This window comes from Salmo trutta, chromosome 9 (genome assembly GCF_901001165.1).
Source record: "Salmo trutta chromosome 9, fSalTru1.1, whole genome shotgun sequence".
NCBI lineage: Eukaryota > Metazoa > Chordata > Actinopteri > Salmoniformes > Salmonidae > Salmo > Salmo trutta.
In genome coordinates this window covers 28,841,874-28,863,952 of record NC_042965.1, presented here as the reverse complement: position 1 = coordinate 28,863,952, position 22,079 = coordinate 28,841,874, and the positions used below count along the sequence as shown (strand labels likewise).

The 22,079-nt window shown below is 42.8% G+C and overlaps 1 protein-coding gene across 2 annotated transcripts in view; it reads left to right on the top strand.

Annotated features, from left to right (window-relative positions):
• The first annotated feature begins 227 nt into the window (after positions 1-227).
• The window catches only part of LOC115200353 (hexokinase-2), a 92,182-nt gene continuing 70,330 nt past the window's right edge, over positions 228-22,079 (top strand). Inside the window, exons 1-2 of one of the 2 annotated variants that reach the window (XM_029763351.1) lie at positions 228-491; positions 20,108-20,270. In XM_029763351.1, the coding sequence (XP_029619211.1) occupies positions 429-491; positions 20,108-20,270 (226 nt within the window). In that variant the 5' untranslated portion in view covers positions 228-428. The remainder of the gene's footprint in view (positions 492-20,107; positions 20,271-22,079) is intronic. The other variant, XM_029763350.1, reaches the window with a different exon arrangement.

Here is a 22,079-nt window from a genome sequence, read left to right as displayed (position 1 = left end):
ATATCAAAGTAATTAAAAGTTGCTTTGAGAGTTAATTCAATCATAATATTGAATGTGATGTTGTATAATTGTGAGAAGATTTGATTAGGTAGGCTATCAAATCCATTCCTAAACTATTTGAGTATATATATCATAATTTGCTTTTCATTAGACGGCGACACGAAATAAGCCACACCTTCCTCGTGCCTGCAATAACCGTAAAAATACTCGTTATTCTCGAATGACTTGTTTGAAGTATATGACTTCTGTAGTCAACATCTCTATAAAGTCGTAGTAGCTAACAGTGTCATTACGAAGGCCAGTGCAGATTCTGTTCAATGTTATGACTAGTTGCCGAATGTTTAACGAACAAGCCCGCTATTAGGAAATAATTGAATTAACATAGTTAGCTAGCTAAGTGGTAGAGGAGAAGGACATTCATAACGACGATGATAGCCTCTCATCTTCTGGCATACTACTTCACGGAGCTCCACCATGACAAGGTTCAACAGGTAAGTGGCTACTGGTTAGAAACATGTATTTTTGCTATTTTGAAGAAGCTAAGTTACTGGAAGGTACGCCACGTGACGTCTGATCACGTTGGCATTGCAGGGTCAGTGGAACATCTAGCCAGCCTCCTCGAGCAATTCACTATTGACTTGAATTTACTCTTATCAGTGGTAGTTAGCTAGCTAGTTTTATTTTCCGTTCAAATTGCATCACATCAATGTCTATCAACACTAGCTAAGTAAATTAATTTTGAAGACACTGGCGATTGGCAAGCTATGCCCAAATATTGACTTTTACTGACTTGTTATCAGACATGCAATAAGCGCGTGCATCTTCTAGCTTCGGCCAGTTAAAGCTGTTGGCCTGGTCTATGGATGGCTAGTTAAAAATGTAACTCGTGTTTGACTATGTTATGCACGGGTGAAAGTCAATTTAATTTCTTACAGATACGGGGACCTCTTATGTGGCCGCTTAATCATATAATTACATATACAATCCATATGAATTTAATAGGATCTCTATGGGCCTAATAGTAAAGATTTGTCCTTTTAACGTTTAAATGTAACGTTACTAGCCTACCTTTTAATGTGGCATGAACACAACCAATCATGTTGTTTTCATCTGATTGTCTAACCATTACTTCAAACGGTTTATGTAGGCTACCTAGGCACGTTAATCAGGGATGGCTGAATGACATTGGGTGCGGAAAAAGTTTTACCATGCTGACCAGACCGGCGCGCATGTTGATTTTGTTCATCCACACCAGAAGCTATCAGGACAAATATAAAATATATTTTGATTTGTTTATCACTTTTTTTGGTTAGTACATGATTCCGTATGTGTTATTTCATAGTTTTGATGTGTTCACTATTATTCTACAATGTAAAAATAAAGAAAAGCCCTTGAATGAGTAGGTGTGTCCAAACTTTTGACTGGTACTGTAGTTTAGGTGTAATTTCGAAGGACCGGCTGTGCCGGTTGACTTGCATCGTTTGTTTCCCGCTCATCTACTTGGATACAGTCAAGGATATGTTTTGCGTTATTTTAAAGTCCTACTTCAACATGTAGCATGTTTTTGTTTCCCTGACAGTAAATTTGATTAGTAATAGAGGTATAGTAATTAAAACAGTCCCATAGCAGCTTCGTTTTACAAAGTGAAACGTAAAAGAGAATAGTATGAACCCGCAAGGCCCGAGGTCAAATGATTTGCTGCTGGTAAATAGGCCTAACACAAACTCATCATTACACTATTGTCTTTCTAAATTAAATCAACTTCTTCACCCTCCTCATCGTTCAGTTAGGCCTAATTTAAATTCATTTGTGAAGTAAGGTGCACAATTATCACCCATTTGTCATTCAATCAGTGAGGAGAGAGTGACACATTAGCGCCTGGCTGGGTACCAACATCCTACAGCACATTGTCTTGGTGGGTTAAGTTAGGAATAGGTGTGAAAAAAAATTGTAAAAATTCTCTAAATACTTTTCTGTTTGTGATTTCAAAATTCTGACATTGACAATAAAGTCAGGGAAGGAGCAGGACATGCACTATATACACAAAAGCTATTTCAGCCACACTGCCTTAATGTCGCTGGACCCCAGGAAGAGTAGCTGCTGCTTTGGCAACAGCTAATGGGGATCCTTAATAAATACAAATACCCGAGCAAACAGTGGCAACTGTAAAGTTTGGTGGAGGAGGAATAATGGTCTGGGGCTGTTTTTTCATGGTTCGGGCTAGGCCCCTTAGTTCCAGTGAAGGACAATCTTAACGCTACAGCATATAATGACATTCTAGACAATTCTGTGCTTCCAACTTTGTGGCAACAGTTTCGGGAAGGCCCTTTCCTGTTTCAGCATGACAAGGCACCTGTGCACAAGGTCCATACAGAAATGGTTTGTTGAGATTGGTGTGGAAGAACTTGACTGGCCTGCACAGAACCCTGACCTCAACCCCATCGAACACCTTTGGGAATGAATTGGAACGTCAACTGCGAGCCAAGCCTTATCTGCCAACATCATGGCCCAACCTCACTAATGTTCTTGTGGCTGAATGGAAGCAAGTCCCCACAGCAATTTTCCAACATTTAGTGGAAAGCCTTCCTAGAAGAGTGGAGGCTGTTATAGCATCAAAGGAGGACCAACTCTATATTAATGCCCACGATTTTGGAACGAGATGTTCGACGAGCAGGTGTCCACATACTTTTGGCCATGTAATGTATTCTAGCCTACGAAGGTGTTGTCCTAAAGTTATGGCTTTAAAAAAAAAACAAGAATGAAAGTTTATAGCCTAGGCATAGGCTATTCTCAATCACAACTTTATGATAGATGGAACAAACAGTGTTATTTATTTTTCTATTATTTCGAGTCAAACCAATTGTTATCCTGTTCTGAAGACGGTAGACTGCTTCTATCCAGGCCTGATGTCACTACGATAAGACAGCCCCTTTGTCATCAGTCACTGCAAGTTAGTTCTGAATGATTTGTTGCCGTAGAATTTTGCCTGGCTTATAGGTGAGCCACTTTTGTGGTACCGGTTACCCCGAGTTGAACTCAGTTAACCAAAGTTACCTAGCTAACTCATCAAATTACATTCATAGTATAGGCTCTGCTCGCCAGCTGTGTTTGACTTGCTAAGCCTGTTAGGTTCGGCCAGCCATAAACTGTGCACTACTAGCCTCTAACTTTATTGACATTTCACAGCTCCTACTTAGGTCCCTAAAACGTACAATTTTGGACAGCCCACAGGCTACTTCTCCTGCCTGCCTCTCCGTCACTGGCTTTCCTAATTTGGGCTTCTCGCCTTTCCGAGATTTTCTCTTTAGGCTTTATCCTACTTCTGATTTACGCCATGACAATATGATTCCTACTGCAGTCTAGTGTAAAAAGTCAGATACGTCTTTTGCTGTCTCAACTCTCCGTCCCTCTCAACTCTCTCACTCGTGAGATTTTGCTATCTCCAGTTTCAGATTTGAATGCTGTATCGTCAGTTTGTTCCAGATTGCTGCTGGAACGTTGTGTCCTGTCAGTGTATTAGATACAGTACATTCGGAAAGTATTCAGAACCCTTGACTTTTTCCACATTTAGTTACATTACAGCCTTATTCTAATTTGGATCTTATAGTTGTTTTCCCTCATCAATCTACACACAATACCTCATAATGACAAAGTGAAAACATATTTTTGGACATAAGTGTTCAGACCCTTTACTCAGTACCTTGTTGAAGCACATTTGGCAATGATTACAGCCTCGAGTCTTCTTGGGTATGATGCTACAAGCTTGGCACACCTGTTTTTGGGGAGTTTCTCCCATTTCTTCTCTGCAGATCCTCTCGAGCTCTCAGGTTTGATGGGGAGCGTCGCTATACCGCTATTTTCAGGTCTCTCCAGAGATGTTCGATCGGGTTCAAGTCCGGGCTCTGGCTGGGGCCACTCTAGGACATTCACAGACTTGTCCCGAAGCCACTCCTGCATTGGCTTGGCTGTGTGCTTATGGTCGTTGTCATGTTGGAAGGTGAACCTTTGCCCTAGTCTGAGGTCCTGAGCGCTCTGGAGCAGGTTTTCATGAAGTATCTCTCTATACTTTGCTCCATTCATCTTTCCCTGAATCCTGACTAGTCTCACAGTCCCTGCTGCTGAAAACATCCCCACAGCATGATGGTGCCACCACCATGCTTCACCTTAGGGATAGAGCCAGGTTTTCTACAGATGGGACACTTGGCATTCAAATCAAATCAAACTGTATTGGTCACATGCGCCGAATACAACAAGTGTAGACCTTACCGTGAAATGCTTACTTACAAGCCCTTAACCAACAGTGCAGTTCAAGAAGAGTGAAGAAAATATTTACCAAATAAACGAAAGTAAAATAAACAAAGTAACACAATAACATAACAATAACAAGGCTATATACAGGAGGTACCGGTACAGAGTCAGTGTGCGGGTGTACAGGTTTGAGGTCATTTGTACTTGTAAGTAGGTGACGTGACTATACCTACAGTGGGGGGAAAAAAGTATTTGATCCCCTGCTGATTTTGTACGTTTGCCCACTGACAAAGAATGGATCAGTCTATAATTTTAATGGTAGGTTTATTTGAACAGTGAGAGACAGAATAACAACAACAAAATCCAGAAAAACGCATGTCAAAAATGTTATAAATTGATTTGCATTTTAATGAGGGATATAAGTATTTGACCCCCTCTCAATCAGAAAGATTTCTGGCTCCCAGGTGTCTTTTATACAGGTAACGAGCTGAGATTAGGAGCACACTCTTAAAGGGAGTGCTCCTAACTGCAGCTTGTTACCTGTAAAAAAAGACACCTGTCCACAGAAGCAATCAATCAATCAGATTCCAAACTCTCCACCATGGAAAAGACCAAAGAGCTCTCCAAGGATGTCAGGGACAAGATTGTAGACCTACACAAGGCTGGAATGGGCTACAAGACCATCGCCAAGCAGCTTGGTGAGAAGGTGACAACATTTGGTGCGATTATTCGCAAATGGAAGAAACACATAAGAACTGTCAATATCTCTCGGCCTGGGGCTCCATGCAAGATCTCACCTCGTGGAGTTGCAATGATCATGAGAACGGTGAGGAATCAGCCCAGAACTACATGGGATGATCTTGTCAATGATCTCAAGGCAGCTGGGACCATAGTCACCAAGAGAACAATTGGTAACACACTACGCCGTGAAGAACTGAAATCCTGCAGCGCCCGCAAGGTCTCCCTGCTCAAGAATACATATACATGCCCGTCTGAAGTTTACCAATGAACATCTGAATGACTCAGAGGACAACTGGTGAAAGTGTTGTGGTCAGATGAGACAAAAATTGAGCTTTTTGACATCAACTCAACTCGCCGTGTTTGGAGGAGGAGGAATGCTGCCTATGACCCCAAGAACACCATCTCCACCGTCAAACATGGAGGTGGAAACATTATGCTTTGGGGGTGTTTTTCTGCTAAGGGGACAGGACAATTTCACCGCATCAAAGGGACGATGGACGGGGCCATGTACCGTCAAATCTTGGGGGAGAACCTCCTTCCCTCAGCCAGGGCATTGAAAATGGGTCGTAGATGGGTATTCCAGCATGACAATGACCCAAAACACACGGCCAAGGCAACAAAGGAGTGGCTCAAGAAGAAGCATATTAAGGTCCTGGAGTGGCCTAGCCAGTCTCCAGACCTTAATCCCATAGAAAATCTGTGGAGGGAGCTGAAGGTTCGAGTTGCCAAACTTCAGCCTCGAAACCTTAATGACTTGGAGAAGATCTGCAAAGAGGAGTGGGACAAAATCCTTCCTGAGATGTGTACAAACCTGGTGGCCAACTACAAGAAACGTCTGACCTCTGTGATTGCAAACTTTTTCCCCCCACTGTAGATAATAAACAGCGAGAAGCAGCAGTGTACAAAACAAATGGAGGGGGGTCAATGTAATAGTCCGGTGGTACCACTTCCTGTGCGGTAGCAGAGAAAACAGTCTATGACTTGGGTGACTGGAGTCTCTGACAATTTTATGGACTTTCCTCTGACACCACCTATTATTTAGGTCCATGATTGCAGGAAGCTTGGTTCCAGTGATGTTCTGGGCCGTACGCACTACCCTCTGTAGCGCCTTACGGTCAGATGCTGTGCAGTTGCCATACCAGGCGGTGATGCAACCGGTCAGGATGCTCTCGATTGTGCAGCTCTAGAACCTTTTGAGGATCTGGGGACCCATGCCAAATCTTTTCAATCTCATGAGGGGGAAAAGGTGTTGTGCCCTCTTCACGACTGTCTTGGTGTGTTTGGACCATGATAGTTTGTTGGTGATGTGGACACCAAGGAACTTGAAACTCTCGACCCGCTCCACTACAGCGCCGTTGATGTTAATGGGGGCCTGTTCGGCCCGCCTTTTCCTGTAGTCCACGATCAGTTCCTTAGTCTTGCTCACATTGAGGGAGTGGTTGTTGTCCTGGCACCACACTGCCAGTTCTCTGACCACCTCCCTGTAGGCCGTCTCATCGTTGTCGGTGATCAGGCCTAACCCTGTTGTGTCGTCAGCAAACTTAATGATGGTGTTGGCGTCATGTTTGTCCACGCGGTCGTGGGTGAACAGGGAGTACAGGAGGGGACTAAGTACACACCCTTGAGGGGCCACAGTGTTGAGGATCAGCGTGGTAGACGTGTTGTTGCCTACCCTTCCCACCTGGGGGCGGCCCATCAGGAAGTCCAGGATCCAGTTGCAGAGGGAGGTGTTTAGTTCCAGGGTCCTTAGCTTAGTGATGAGCTTTGTGGGCACTATGGTGCTACGCTGAGCTGTAGTCAATGAACAGTATTCTCACATAGGTGTTCCTTTTGTCTAGGTGGGAAAGGGCAGTATGGAGTGCGATTGAGATTGTGCCATCTGTGGATCTGTTGGGGCGGTATGTGATTTGGAGTGGGTCTAGTGTATCTGGGAGGATGCTGTTGTGAGCCATGACCAGCCTTTCAAAGCACTTCATGGCTACTGACGTGAGTGCTACGGGGCGGTAATCATTTAGGCAGGTTACCTTCGCATCCTTGGGCACAGGGACTATGGTGGTCTGCTTGAAACATGTAGGTATTACAGACTCAGTCAGGGAGAGTTTGAAAATGTCAGTGAAGACTCTTGCCAGTTGGTCCGCGCATGCTTTGAGTACACGTCCTGGTAATCGATCTGGCCCCGTGGCTTTGTGAATGTTGACCTGTTTTAAAGGTCTTGCTCACATTGGCTACCGAGAGCGTTATCACAGTCATCCAGAACAGCTTTTGCTCTTATGCATGCTTCAGTGTTGCTTGCCTCGAAGCGAGCATAGAACTTCTTTAGCTCATCTGGTAGGCTCGCATCACTGGGCAGCTCACGTCTGGGTTTCCCTTTGGAGTCCGTAATAGTCTTCAAGCCCTGCCACATCCAACGAGCGTCAGAGCCAGTGTAGTGGGATTCAATCTTAATCCTGTATTAACGCTTTTCTTGTTTGATAGTTCGTCTGTGGGCATAGCAGGATTTCTTATAGTTGCTCCGGATTAGTGTCTCGCTCTTTGAAAGCAGCAGCTCTAGCCTTTAGCTCGATACGGATGTTGCCTGTAATCCATGGCTTTTGGTTGGAGTCGGAAGTTTACATACACTTAGGTTGGAGTCGTTAAAACTAGTTTTTCAACCACTCCACAAATTTCTTGTTAACAAACTATAGTTTTGGCAAGTCGGTTAGGACATCTACTTTGTGCATGCCAAAAGTAATTTTTCCAACAATTGTTTACAGACAGATCATTTCACTTATAATTCACTGTATTTAAATTTCAGTGGGTCAGAAGTTCACATACACTAAGTTGACTGTGCCTTTAAACAGCTTGGAAAATTCCAGAAAATGTTATGGCTTCTGATAGGCTAATTGACATAATTTGAGTCAATTAGAGGCCTAGCTTCAAACTCAGTGCCTCTTTGCTTGACATCATGGGAAAATCAAAAGAAATCTGCCAAGACCTCAGAAGAAAAATTATAGACCTCCACATGTCTGGTTCATCCTTGGGAGAAATTTCTAAATGCCTGAAAGTACCATGTTCATCTGTACAAACAAGAGTACGCAAGTATAAACACCATGGGATGTTTTTGGTCCATTCCTCCTGACAGAGCTGGTGTAACTGAGTCAGGTTTGTAGGCCTCCTTGCTTGCACATGCTTTTTCAGTTCTGCTCACAAATGTTCTATAGGATGAGGTCAGGGCTTTGTGATGGCCACTCCAATACCTTGACTTTGTTATCCTTAAGCCATTTTGCACAACTTTGGAAGTATGCTTGGGGTCATTGTCCATTTGGAAGACCCATTTGGGACCAAGCTTTAAGTTCCTGACTGATGTCTTGAGATGTTGCTTCAATATATCCACATAATTGTCCTGCCTCATGATGCCATCTATTTTGTGAAGTGCACCAGTCCCTCCTGCAGCAAAGCCCCCCCACAACATGATGCTTGCAAGTTCTTCGGCTTGCAAGTCTCCCCCTTTTTCCTCCAAACATAACGATGGTCATTATGGCCAAACAGTTCTATTTTTATTTCAGCAGGCCAGAGGATATTTCTCCAAAAAGAACAATCTTTGTCCCCATGTGCAGTTGCAATCCGTAGTCTGGCTTTTTTATGGCGGTTTTAGAGCAGTGGCTTCTTCCTTGCTGAGCAGCCTTTCAGGTTGTCGATACTCCAAGCGGGCTGCCATGTGCCTTTTACTGAGGAGTGGCTTCTGTCTGGCCACTCTACCATAAAGGCCTGGTTGGTGGAGTGCTGCAGAGATTGTTGTCCTACTGGAAGATTCTCACATCTCCACAGTGGAACTCTGGAGCTCTGTCCATGTGACCATCAGGTTCTTGGTCACCTCCCTGACCAAGGCCCTTCTCCCCCGATTGCTCAGTTTGGCCAGGCAGCCAGCTCTAGGTAGAATCTTGGTGGTTCCAAACTACTTGTGTTCTTGGGTACCTTCAGTGCTGCAGAAATGTGTTGGTACCCTTCTTCAGATCTGTGCCTATAGACAATCCTGTCTTGTAGCTCTACGGACATTTCCTTTGACCTTATGGCTTGGTTTTTTGCTCTGACATGCACTGTCAACTGTGGGACTTTATATAGACAGGTGTTTGCCTTTCCAAATCATGTCCAATCAATTTAATTTACTACCGGTGGACTCCAATCAATTTGTAGAAATATTTCAAGGATGATCAATGGCAACAGGATGCACCTGAGCTCAATTTTGAGTCTCATAGCAAAGGGTCTGAATAGTTATGGAAATAAGGTGTTTACATTCTTTTTGGTATATTTGCAAAAATTTCTAAACCTGTTTTCACTTTGTCATAGTTGGTTATTTTGTGTAGATTGAGGACATTGTTTATTTAATTATTTTAGAATCAAGCTGTAACTTAACAAAATTTGGAAAAAGGGAAGCGGTCTGAATACTTTCTGTATTTATTTAAAAGAGTGTGGGCCCTTGGGGGACATCATCTACCAGTACATATGGCTGGTGCTAAGCAGAGGCATCTAGGCTAGTTCCTGGAGTTGGAGCCAACCAGTAGAGCAGGGGGTGGTTTTAGTTAGCCCTGGGGAAGTGTGACTCGTGTTCCAGTACAAGAAAATGTTGTCAGAGGAAGGAGGCTTGATACAGAATGTTAATTTAAGGAGTTGAGAGAGATGGCCTTCAGAAATAGTCCGATTTGGCTTTGTTTGACCATGGTATGGTTGACAGAAAACAAATTGGCCTAGGCCTATTGTAGATGATGTACCTAACTGGAAATCTAAATAAGATAAAGAACATATATATCATGATTTTCCATTGTGTAGTCTCTGTGATGACTGCTTGTCTGTAATGTCACCTTGGCTGTGGAAACAATCTGAACCTATCAGGAATCAAGGTAAGACCCAAGTGCAGACTGTGTGAAGTAACAATATTTATTGTAACCACAGGGGCAGGCAAATGACTGGTCATGGCAGGCAGGGGTCGATAATCCAGAGCTGAGGCCAAGGTGCAGGACGGCAGTCAGGCTCAGGGTCAGGTCAGGCAGAGGTCGGTAATCCAGAGGTGGAACAAAGGTACAGAACGGCAGGCAGGCTCAGGGTCAGAGACAGGCAGTGGTCGGGCGGGTAAAGGGTCAGGACAGGCAAAGGTTAAAAACCAAGAGGACGAGAAAAAGAGAGACTAAGGGAAAAACAGGAGCTGAGACAAAATGCTGGTAGGCTCGAACAAACAAGGTGAACTGGCAAAAGACAGACAGAAAACACAGGTACAAATATACAGGGGATAATGGGGAAGATGGGTGACACCTGGAGGGGGTGGAGACAGGGACAGGTGAAACAGATCAGGGTGTGGCAGTACTAGAGGTTGACCGATTATGATTTTTTAACGCCGATACCTATACCGATTTTTGGAGGGCCAAAAACCGCCGATACCGATTAATCGGTCGATTTTTATTTTTTATTTTATTTATGTATGTATGTGTATATATATATATATGTATGTGTGTGTGTGTGTGTGTATATTTTTTTATTTGTTATAATGACAATTACAACAATACTGAATGAACACTTATTTTAACTTAATATAATACATAAATAAAATCAATTTAGCCTCAAATAAATAATGAAACATGTTCAATTTGATTTAAATAATGCAAAAACAAAGTGTTGGAGAAGAAAGTAAAAGTGCAATATGTGCCATGTAAGAAAGCTAACGTTTAAGTGCCTTGCTCAGAACATGGGAACATATGAAAGCTGGTGGTTCCTTTTAACATGAGTCTTCAATATTCCCAGGTAAGAAGTTTTAGGTTGTAGTTATCATAGGAATTATAGGACTATTTCTCTCTATACGATTTGTATTTCATATACCTTTGACTATTGGATGTTCTTATAGGCACTTTAGTATTGCCAGTGTAACAGTATAGCTTCCGTCCCTCTCCTCGCTCCTACCTGGGCTCGAACCAGGAACACATCGACAACAGCCAACCTCGAAGCAGCGTTACCCATGTAGAGCAAGGGGAACAACTACTCCAAGTCTCAGAGCGAGTGACATTTGAAACGCTATTAGCGCGCACCCGCTAACTAGCTAGCCATTTCACATCGGTTACACCAGCCTAATCTTGGGAGTTGACAGGCTTGAAGTCATAAACAGCGCAATGCATTGCGAAGAGCTGCTGGCAAAACGAACAAAAGTGCTGTTTGAATGAATGCTTACGAACCTGTTGGTGCCTACCACCGCTCAGTCAGACTGCTCTATCAAATCATAGACTTAATTATAATATAATAAACACACAGAAATACGAGCCTTTGGTCATTAATATGGTCGAATCCGGAAACTATCATCTCGAAAACAAAACATTTTTTTCTTTCAGTGAAATACGGAACCGGTCCGTATTTTATCTAACGGGTGGCATCCCTAAGTCTAAATATTCCTGTTACATTGCACAACCTTCAATGGTATGTCATAATTACGTAACATTCTGGCAAATTAGTTCGCAACGAGCCAGGCAATGAACGCAAGAGCAGTGACACAATTTCATGTTAGCAGGCAATATTAACTAAATATGCAGGTTTAAAAATATATACTTGTGTATTGATTTTAAAGAAAGGCATTGATGTTTATGGTTAGGTACATTGGTGCAACGACAGTGCTTTTTTCGCAAATGCGCTTGTTAAATCATCACCACCGTTTGTCGAAGTAGGCTGTGATTCGATGAGAAATTAACAGGCACCGCATCGATTATATGCCACGCAGGACACGTTAGATAAACTAGTAATATCATCAACCATGTGTAGTTAACTAGTGATTATGTTAAGATTGATCGTTTTTTTATAAGATAAGTTTAATGCTAGCTAGCAACTTACCTTGGCTTCTTGCTGCCCCCGCGTAACAGTTTAGAAAATGCTGCCATAATGCTGTGCTGATAAACATTTACAATACATGTTTAAAATGCAGGCTCCTCGTGGAGTGCAATGTCCAGAAGGTTGCAAAAACAAATCCCCGAATCCCCCCTGAACAAGGCAGTTAACCCCCGTTCCTAGGCCGTCATTGAAAATAAGAATGTGTTCTTAATCTGACTTGCCTAGTTAAATTAAGGTGTAAAAATAATAATAATCGGCAAATTGGTGGCCGATTACCGATTTGTTATGAACTTGAAATTGGCCCTAATTAATTGGCCATTCCGATTAATCGGTCGACCTCTAGACAGTACCCCCTCCCCTTCTAGGGATGCACCAGGTGTCCTACCTGGGTGCATACCTGGTTGAGCGGCGTGCCGGTGCTGGAGATGAGATGAGGCCTGGGTCCAGGATGTCCCTAGTGGAGACCCAGGACCTCTCCTCTGGGCCATAACCCTCCAAGTCAACCAGGTACTGGAATCCCCTGCCCCGAGGTTGAACCTTCAGGAGGCGTCTCACCATGTACGCCGGTCGGCCGTCGATGAGAGGGGTGGGCCTGGAAACAGGAGACAAGGAACAGTCAGACATGGTTTTAATTCTAGACACAGAAAAGGTAGGAACAATACGGAGGGTACGGGGCAACAGAGGACGAACAGCAGAGGGGCTAATGATCTTGGAGCGGGGGGAAAAGGTCTCTGCTTCTGGGGTAGTGGCGAGCCAGCGCCTCAGGCTTGACCTTCTTGGATTCCGGTCGGTGCTGTGGAAGCGAAGTGGCCCGGGCCTTACTGAACCCCTCCCAGAGGTCCTGGTACTCTGTGGCGCAGACGGAGAGGTCCGGGGAAATTTCCAAGCCCCCAGGAAGACGTCCCTGGGCCCCGCGTCGTCTGGGTTTGGCCGGGGTAGGCTGTCATTATAAATAAGAATTTGTTCTTAACTGACTTGCCTAGTTAAATAAATAAAAAAATATTTAAAAAATCTCAGATTACTGTTGGCATTTCAGCAGGGTAGATTGTAGTATAATGAGTGCCAGATGTATTCTGTTAGCGGTGACAAGATGGTACTGGCCCTAATGGCTCCGGTCAATAGCTACTAGGGTTGCACATTTTGGGGAATATTCAGAGGTGGGGAATTAACGGGAATATATGGGAATTAAAATGAATACCGTTTAAATGTAATGTTTTTTGCATTGGATGTATTTACCATATCATATGGAGACAGAAACATAAGGTAAAAAAAAGGTTTATCATAAGTAGACATAATTGCAAATGATTAAATCCTTGCAAATACCTTCTGTAGTCCAAGGTCAATGATGACTGCCTTCAGCTCATCTGCAATGTAGAGACCGGTGTGTATGTTGTCCCTTATCTGCTCTTGTAGAATTCTGGTTGAGGGGTGGAGAGGATGTAGTTAATTATTCCTTGCCCATGAACATTCTACCACCCATCAGAGATGATTACAATACAGTCTGCTTTCTCTATGATTTGCTTGACCTTCACTTGAACTCTGTTGAACTCTGTATCCATGAAATGAGTAGATAAAGCATGTCTGGTTGGAGGGGTGTATGCTGGGCGAAGAACATTCAGAAATCTCTTCCAATACACATTGCCTGTGAGAATCAGAGGTGAACGAGTTGTATACACAGCTTGAGTAAGACATTCATCAGCATTTCTCCTCCATTGAGCCAAAAACACTTCTGATTCCAGGAGGACCATGAGCTGTTGCTGTCAATAAGGTGTCTGATTCATCATTTTCACCTCGAATAGAAGTAGAGGGACTTTTGTCAGAGGTTGTGAGCGCTGAGGGAACTTTATGCACTTGGCCAGATGATTCTGCATCTTTGTTGCATTCTTCACATGATTTGGCACAGTATTTGCAAATGTACACAGCTTTTCCTTCTACATTAGCTGCAGTGAAATGTCTCCACACATCAGATAGTGCCTGTGGCAGTTTCCTGTAAAGATTAGAAAAAAATGAGTAAAAAAAAACCAAATACAATTCCATGTACAGATAAATAGTTAAGCAGTTAGATTAAACAACTCCTTTGTAAGATACATGTTTTTAAATGAAACATGTATGGAAACAGGTGAATTAACAGTCCTCAGTTAGCAGGCTCAAGCAAGCTAAAACCCACATGGTAGCAAAAACGAACTAGCAGAAATTGTTAACAAGTTAGAAATGATTTAAACACACTTTGCTGTAGGCTACTATTTACTAGTTAACAAAAACATTTGGTATGTCATATAAAATATATTCACCCCACCCAGTATTGTAATCAAAACTTACCAGAAAGCATGTAGTCCTTGGCTCAGACAGTGTAGTAGTGTGGGCTCAATAACATCTCAATAGTGTGCAAGATCTTGAGAATCAGCTGTACATGTGATGGAAGAATGCACTGTGTATGCAGAGGGTTGCAATTCTATTGCATTGGAGATAGTTTAACCAAAATATGCCACAAGACCTAGAATTGCCTTATGTGTATCCCTCAAAGGTTCACTGTTATAAGCTAACTTTTTTTGATGAATTTAAGCAAAATTCCACATATTCCCGAGCTTAACTTTCCATACAAAATGTTCGAATAAAATACATACCCTTTGCAACCCTAATAGCTACACACACTAGAAATGGGTGATACGGACAAAAATCCATATCGCGATTTGCCAGATTTGGACACTAATAAACACCTAAATTGGAACATAGTAGCTGTACAGTAACATGCTATACATGAAGTCAGGCTCTGCGCTTCACAGCACTGTATGGGTTTAGACTGACAGCCGTTCTGAACTTGAGCACCTCGCTCGACAAGAAGTGTATTTTGAAAGATGAGACGTTGAGGATTATAATAAATAGTGCTTTGATATTACACAAGCTAGGCAAACACCTGTGAGGTCAAATGTGCACTTCACATTTCGAAATCATAAAAAAGTGTCATATACAGCTTCAACATTTATGATCACTATGTTTGATGTACAGTTACAAGATTAAATGGAATCATACCCTGGGTTGTTCTGAACAGAAGGAGCCTATATTTATTGTGAAGAAATTTGCCCGGGCGCATACACCTGAATGCTCTCAAGACTCCTTTTTATGCGCACCAAAATGATCTGTTTCTCTGAATTACCTTGTAAAAGGTGAACACTGTAAGATCAACACTGTAAGATCATCATTTTATAACTTAGTCATGTTATAACTAGTCATGTTGGCAATAGAACAAGCTTTCCCCCCAACAGTAAACAACAACAGTAATGTGTGATGCCGGGGATGCAGGGTTGTGCTCCAAATGAAATGACCTACAAGTTAGCTTGCTCTAGTTCCTCAACAGCACAGTTAGAATAGCTAAAAAAATGTACATTATGGTTGATGACTCTTTTAGTCACAATCACCCTTATTCGCCAAGTACATTTACACATACTCAGAATTTGACTAGGTAATATGGTGTTGCTTGTGATCGACAACATTTAGAGACAGAATACAAACAGCAGAGTTTAAAAAACGTACATTATTATATAGAACTAGGTAGAGTGAGCATAGAGCTATGAGAATGAGCAGCTATACACATACAGTGGATGTACACATGTACAGTATCAGTATGAATATATCTGAATGCTGAGAGATTAACAGTGCAATGCAGTATAGTGCAGTTATTTTGTGTAGAGTTCATAGTCCTTTAGTCATAAAAGTGCATTGAAATTGCTTAGGAACTGTGCACACTTTAGAGAGGTGTGTGTGTGTGTGTGTGGCTACTTGGGGACACCAATTAGTCCTCTCACTTAAAACCTTGTCATTTGTTTGTCTTATTTTTCACCTACCCCACATTTTCCAGGAATAGTCATATCGTTACTGAATGTATCCAGAGTGTTTTCAGATTTCGTTATCAACAAATGTGTCAAAAAGTACAGTAAACATAAAATCAACACTGTAATGTTTGGATTCAGTCTTTTCAGGGGAACTGTTGTGGTCTAATTTTTTTAAATGTTCTCCAAACTGTTCCTTTTCAATTGCTACCAACGTTATGCATATGCTTGTCATATTTATTCTGTAAGAAACATTTGAATTAAGCCCTATCGATATAGGCCAATTCCCATGAGTGTAAAGGGTTAACAACCCATATGAGCAAACTGATTTAATTTCAAACTTCACATTTCTCTTGTATAAGCTACTTATCATAATACACAATATCAGCAAAATGCCTGTGATAAGTAATCGGTATGGTCGTTGCCGATAATTTTCTATTTATCGTCCCAGCTCTAACTCGCACACACACGTTTGTTTTACTATACTTGTGAGGACTTTAGGAACCAACAATTGATTACCATTCAAAATCCTATTATCCCTTAACCTAACCCTTACCCTAACCTTAACCTTAAACCTAACACTAACTCCTAAGCCTAAAATAGCCCTTTTCCCTTTGAGGACTGGCAAAATGTCCTCAATTCTCAGAATTATCTTTGGTTTACTAATCTTGTGAGGACTTCTGGTTCTCACAAGTATATAAGTGGTTACACACACACGCTAATTGAACACAACATTATGTAACTTCAGTGGGAAAGCAACAAAATAGAGACATACACTTATAACCACGTAAACAAACAGATGGTTCCTTTTGTATAGCTATTAGCTACCCATTGTCACTGCACGGTAAACCTCATAAGCATTGACTACTCATGTCAGGCTATAAGTCAGACATTCAATAAGGAATCAATAGCGTCCTGTCCAGGGAGTAGACTGGTACGTCAAGCTGCCTCACGCTACAGAAACAGGAAACATGCTGTCACGATCCTCGTCTTCTGACGATATGTTGAAGTCACTGTCAGAGAAAGTGGACCAATACACAGCGGGTTGCGTGCTCATCATCTTAATTTATTAAATAAATGTGAACACGTGAAAACAAGAAAACAAAGAACAACTAGTGACAGTTTCATAGGCTATACATTCCCTAGCAGTGCGAAATACAACTACCCACGAAACACAAAGACAAACACACCCTACTATATAGGACTCCCAATCAAACTAAACATAGAAACACAGACATAGACCAGTGACAAACCCCATAAACATACATCAACTACCCTCTGCCACGTCCTGACCAAACTACAATAACCAAATATACTCTATACTGGTCAGGACGTGACACATGCTCCTGCCCTATTAGCCTTTCTGTCTCGAACAAGGCCTGTTGTAATAATGCATCTTCTTTTCTCTGTTTCCCTTTCCTAAGGTCAGGTGGTTAAATACCTTTACCACCTTCCAGTTACAGTGCATTCGGAAAGTATTAAGACCCTTTGCCTTTTTCCACATTTTGTTGTTACAGCCTTATTCTAAAATGGATTAATTATTTTCCCCCCTCATCAATCTACACACAATACCCCATAATGACAAAACAAAAACAGGTTTTTCGAAATTGTTGCAAATGTATTAACACTGAAATATCATATTTACATTAAGTATTCAGACCCTTTCCTCAGTACTTTGTTGAAGCACCTTTGGCAGCGATTACAACCTCGAGTATTCTTGAGTATGACGCTACAGGCATGGCACACCTGTATTTGTGGCGTTTCTCCCATTCTTCTCTGCAGATCCTCTCAAGCTCTGTCAGGTTGGATAGGGAGCATCACTGCACAGATATTTTCAGGTCTCTCCAGAGATGTTCGATCGGGTTCAAGTCCGGGCTCTGGCTGGGGCCACTCAAGGACATTCACAGACTTGTCCTGAAGCCACCCCAGCTTGGTCTTGGCTGTGTGCTTAGGGTTGTTGTCCTGTTGGAAGGTGAACCTTCACCCCAGTCTGAGGTCCTGCGTGCTCTGGAGCAGGTTTTCATCAAGGATCTCTCTGTACTTTGCTCCGTTCATATATCCCTGAATCCTGACTAGTCTCCCAGTCCCTGCTGCTGAAAAACATCACCAGAGAACTGTGGAGCACTGTCAGTGACCATCGGGTTCTTGGTCACCTCCCCCCGATTGCTCAGTTTGGCCAAGCGGCCAGCTCTAGGAAGAGTCTTGGTGGTTCCAAACTAGTCAGCAAAAAAAGAAACGTCCTTTTTTCAGGACCCTGTCTTTCAAAGATAATTCGTAAAAATCCAAATAACTTCACAGATCTTCATTGTAAAGGGTTTTAACACTGTTTCCCATGCTTTTTCAATGAACCATAAACAATTAATGAACATGCACCTGTGGAACGGTCATTAAGACATTAACAGCTTACAGACGGTAGGCAATTAAGGTCACAGTTATGAAAACTTAGGACACTAAAGAGGCCTACATACTGACTCTGAAAAACACCAAAAGAAAGATGCCCAGGGTCCCTGCACATCTGCATGAACGTGCCTTTGGCATGCTGCAAGGAGGCATGAGGACTGCAGATGTGGCCAGGGCAATACATTGCAATGTCCGTACTGTAAGACACCTAAGACAGTGCTACAGGGAGACAGGACAGACAGCTGATTGTCCTCGCAGTGGCAGACCCGTGTGACAACACCTGCACAGGATTGGTACATCCGAACATCACACCTGCGGGACAGGTACAGGATGGCAACAACAACTGTCCGAGTTACACCAGGAACGCACAATTCCTCCATCAGTGCTCAGACTGCCCACAATAGGCTGAGAGAGGCTGGACTGAGGGCCTGTAGGCCTGTTGTAAGGCAGGTTCTCACCAGACATCACCGGCAACAACGTTGCCTATGGGCACAAACCCACCGTCGCTGGACCAGACAGGACTGGCAAAAAGTGCTCTTCACTGACGAGTCGCGGTTTGTCTCACCAGGGGTGATGGTCAGATTTGCGTTTATCATCGACGGAATGAGCGTTACACCTAGGCCTGTACTCTGGAGCGGGATCAATTTGGAGGTGGAGGGTCCGTCATGGTCTGGGGCGTTGTGTCACAGCATCATCGGACTGAGCTTGTTGTCATTGCAGGCAATCTCAACACTGTGTGTTACAGGGAAGACATCCTCCTCCCTCACGTGGTACCCTTCCTGCAGGCTCATCCTGACATGGCCCTACAGCAACACAATGCCACCAGCCATACTGTTAGTTCTGTGCGTGATTTCCTGCAAGACAGAGATGTCAGTGTTTTGCCATGGCAAGCGAGGAGCCCGGATCTCAATCCCATTGAGCATGTCTGGGACCTGTTGGATCGGAGGGTGAGGGCTGGGCCATTCCCCCCCCCAGAAATGTCCGGGAACTTGCAGGTGCCTTGGTGGAAGAATGGGGTAACATCTCACAGCAAGCACTGGCAAATCTGCTGCTGTCCATGAGGAGGAGTGGCACTGCAGTACTTAGTATCTGGTGTGGCCACCAGCTGCATTGACTGTTACTTTTGATTTTGACCCCCCCCCCCCTCCCCCTCTTGTTCAGGGAAACATTATTCCATTTCTGTTAGTTACATGTCTGTGGAACTTGTTCAGTTTGTCTCATTTGTTGAATCTTATGTTCATACAAATATTTACACATGTTAAGTTTGCTGACAAAAAACGCAGTTGACAGAAAGAGGACGTTTCTTTTTTTGCTGAGTTTACTTCCATTTAAGAATAATGGAGGCCACTGTGTTCTTTGGGACCTTCAATGCTGCAGAAATGTTTTGGTACCCTTCCCCAGATCTGTACCTCGCCACAATCCTGTCTCGGAGCTCTACTGACAATTCCTTCGACCTCATGGCTTGGTTTTTGCTCTGACATTCACTGTCAACTGTGGGACCTTTATAGAGACAGGTGTGTGCCTTTCGTATGTAAACTTCCGACTTCAACTGTAATTGCAAAAGGGTTTTCTAATGATCAACTAGCCTTTTTAAAATTATAAACGTGGATTAGCTAACACATCGTGCCACTGGAACACAGGAGTGATGGTTGCTGATAATGGACCTCTGTACGTCTATGTAGATATTACATTAAAAGCTGCCGTTTCCATCTACAATTGTCATTTACAACATTAACAATGTCTACACTGTATTTCTGATCAATTTGATGTTATTTTAATGGACAAAAAAATGTGCTTTTCTTTCAAAAACAAGAACATTTCTACGTGACCTCAAACTTTTGAACGGTAGTGTATATTTGCAAAAATGTCTAAACCTGTTTTTGCTTCGTCGTTATGGGATATTTTGTGTAGATTGATGGGAAAAAAATTATTCATTCAATTTTAGAATAAGGATGTAACGTAACAAAATGTGGAAAAAGTAATTGGGTCTGAAAACTTTCCGAATGCACTGTATATCTATCTTACTCTGTTTTCTTTCTCTCCCTCTTAAGGTGGATAAATTCTTGTACCACCTGCGGTTATCGGACGAGAACCTGATCGACGTGTCTGAGAGGTTCCGGAGGGAGATGGATAAGGGGCTGGGCCGTGACTCCAACCCTACGGCCGCTGTGAAGATGCTGCCCACGTTTGTGCGCTCCACCCCTGACGGGACAGGTAAGGGGGTCAGTGGAGGGGGTCTCACAGACATCTGTTGAGTAATTTCTATTTTATTTATGTTGTGTCCCAAATGGCACCACATTCCCTTTACAGTGGGACTGGCCAAAAGTACTGGTCAAAGGTAGTTCACTATAAAGGTAATAGGGTGCCATTTGGGACGCAGACTTAAATGTTATTTAATCAGGAAGTCCCATTGAGGTCAGAAGACTTCTTTCTTCAGGGAGGCCTGGAGAAATCTCAGTACATCCATGCCACAGGCCCTTCTTAGAGTCCATAGAGACCCATGCCTTGCCTACTAATGCACTGTGCAGGAATAAGAAAAATTGCACAATCCATCAATAATTTCATATTGGTAACTTGCTTAGATGAGGGCAGGCTGGTAGGAAGTTTTTTGAGTGACAGTTGTTTAGATGGCAAATGAGAGACTGGTGGTGAAAAGCACATAAATCCTGAAGCTGTGTGTCTCAGCTGCAGATTATGACCTGTGTCAGTGAACTGTGTTCAGAATGATACAGCTAAGCCCAGTTAAGAGCCATAGATGGATTATATATATTTATAGCTATACGACTCTGGCCCCATCTAAAGTGTTTTTTAATCTCATTTAACCTGTATTGAATGAAAAAGTGCCATTGGTGTCAGAAGACCTGGCCTTCAAGCCTTCTCATGCACAGTCATTGGAATCTTCAAGAAACAGCACTAACCCATGCTTAGAAATATGTCACCTATGGACTGGTTGTTGACGTGAGAATAGGAGGGAGTTCTTTTGTTTGACAGCCCTTTAGATCAGGGTTTCTCAATCTTTGCCCTAGTTTCTCAATCTTGGCACCTTTTTGTTCTTGCCCTAGCACTCACCCACTTGATTCAACTAATCCACTCATCAAGCCTTTTGATTTAAATTGGGTGTGTGAGTGCTAGGTCAAGAACAAAATGTGCACCCCTTTGGATCTCCAGAACCATGATGAACCCTTAGCTAATGAGAGTATGCTGGTGAAGAATGGCACATAGAAAATCTGGGCTCTGTTATAATATCCAACCACACTAGCATACCACGTTGAATGAAATTAATTGGGCATGCACTCTAGGAGGGATACAGCTTTTGTCAAAATTGACTTTTTTTGCAGGTTAGAAGAACTTACCAGCAGCTTAGGAGAATTAACGTAGCAGCTTAGGAGAATTAGGTTAAGGTTAGGAAAAGGGTTAAGGTTAGCTAAAATACCCCCCCCAAAAATGTTTGACGTAGCTGTATCCCATCTAGACATTACACTCTAGCGGGAGGCCTATGCTGCATGAACATTGAAATGTCCCAGCTGCATTTTCCTTTGAGTTTGACCTGTGTTAGTGACTGTGACCGGGGCATATCAAAAGTATATCAGGTGGCATATCAAAAACCACTCTTGGAGACTGGGGAAGGTGATTTGTCATAAGTGACTGGAGAGGAATGGTAAATGTGAATTGCAGAGGAAGTGCAAAAGCACCCAGGCCAAACCTCTGTTTGCTCAGCCTGTTGACTCTGGTCATTATTGGCATATTAAACGTTAACCTAGCAGATAAGTGTCTATCCAGCTGAACCACTGTTATGTCTCCCTCCCTCTTTCTCATCACTTTCTCTGCCTCTCTATCTTGTCTCTCTCTCTCTCTCTCTCTCGCTCTTTTGACTAGTGTTGCACGATATACTGAAACTTCTGTACTTTTTTTATACTAAAACATGAAAAGCGGTTTGGTACTAGAATTGTTACTTTCTGTACTTATGTCAAATGTGTCTCACGTGACATCATATATGGATTGAAAGGATTGAGTCTGTCAAAG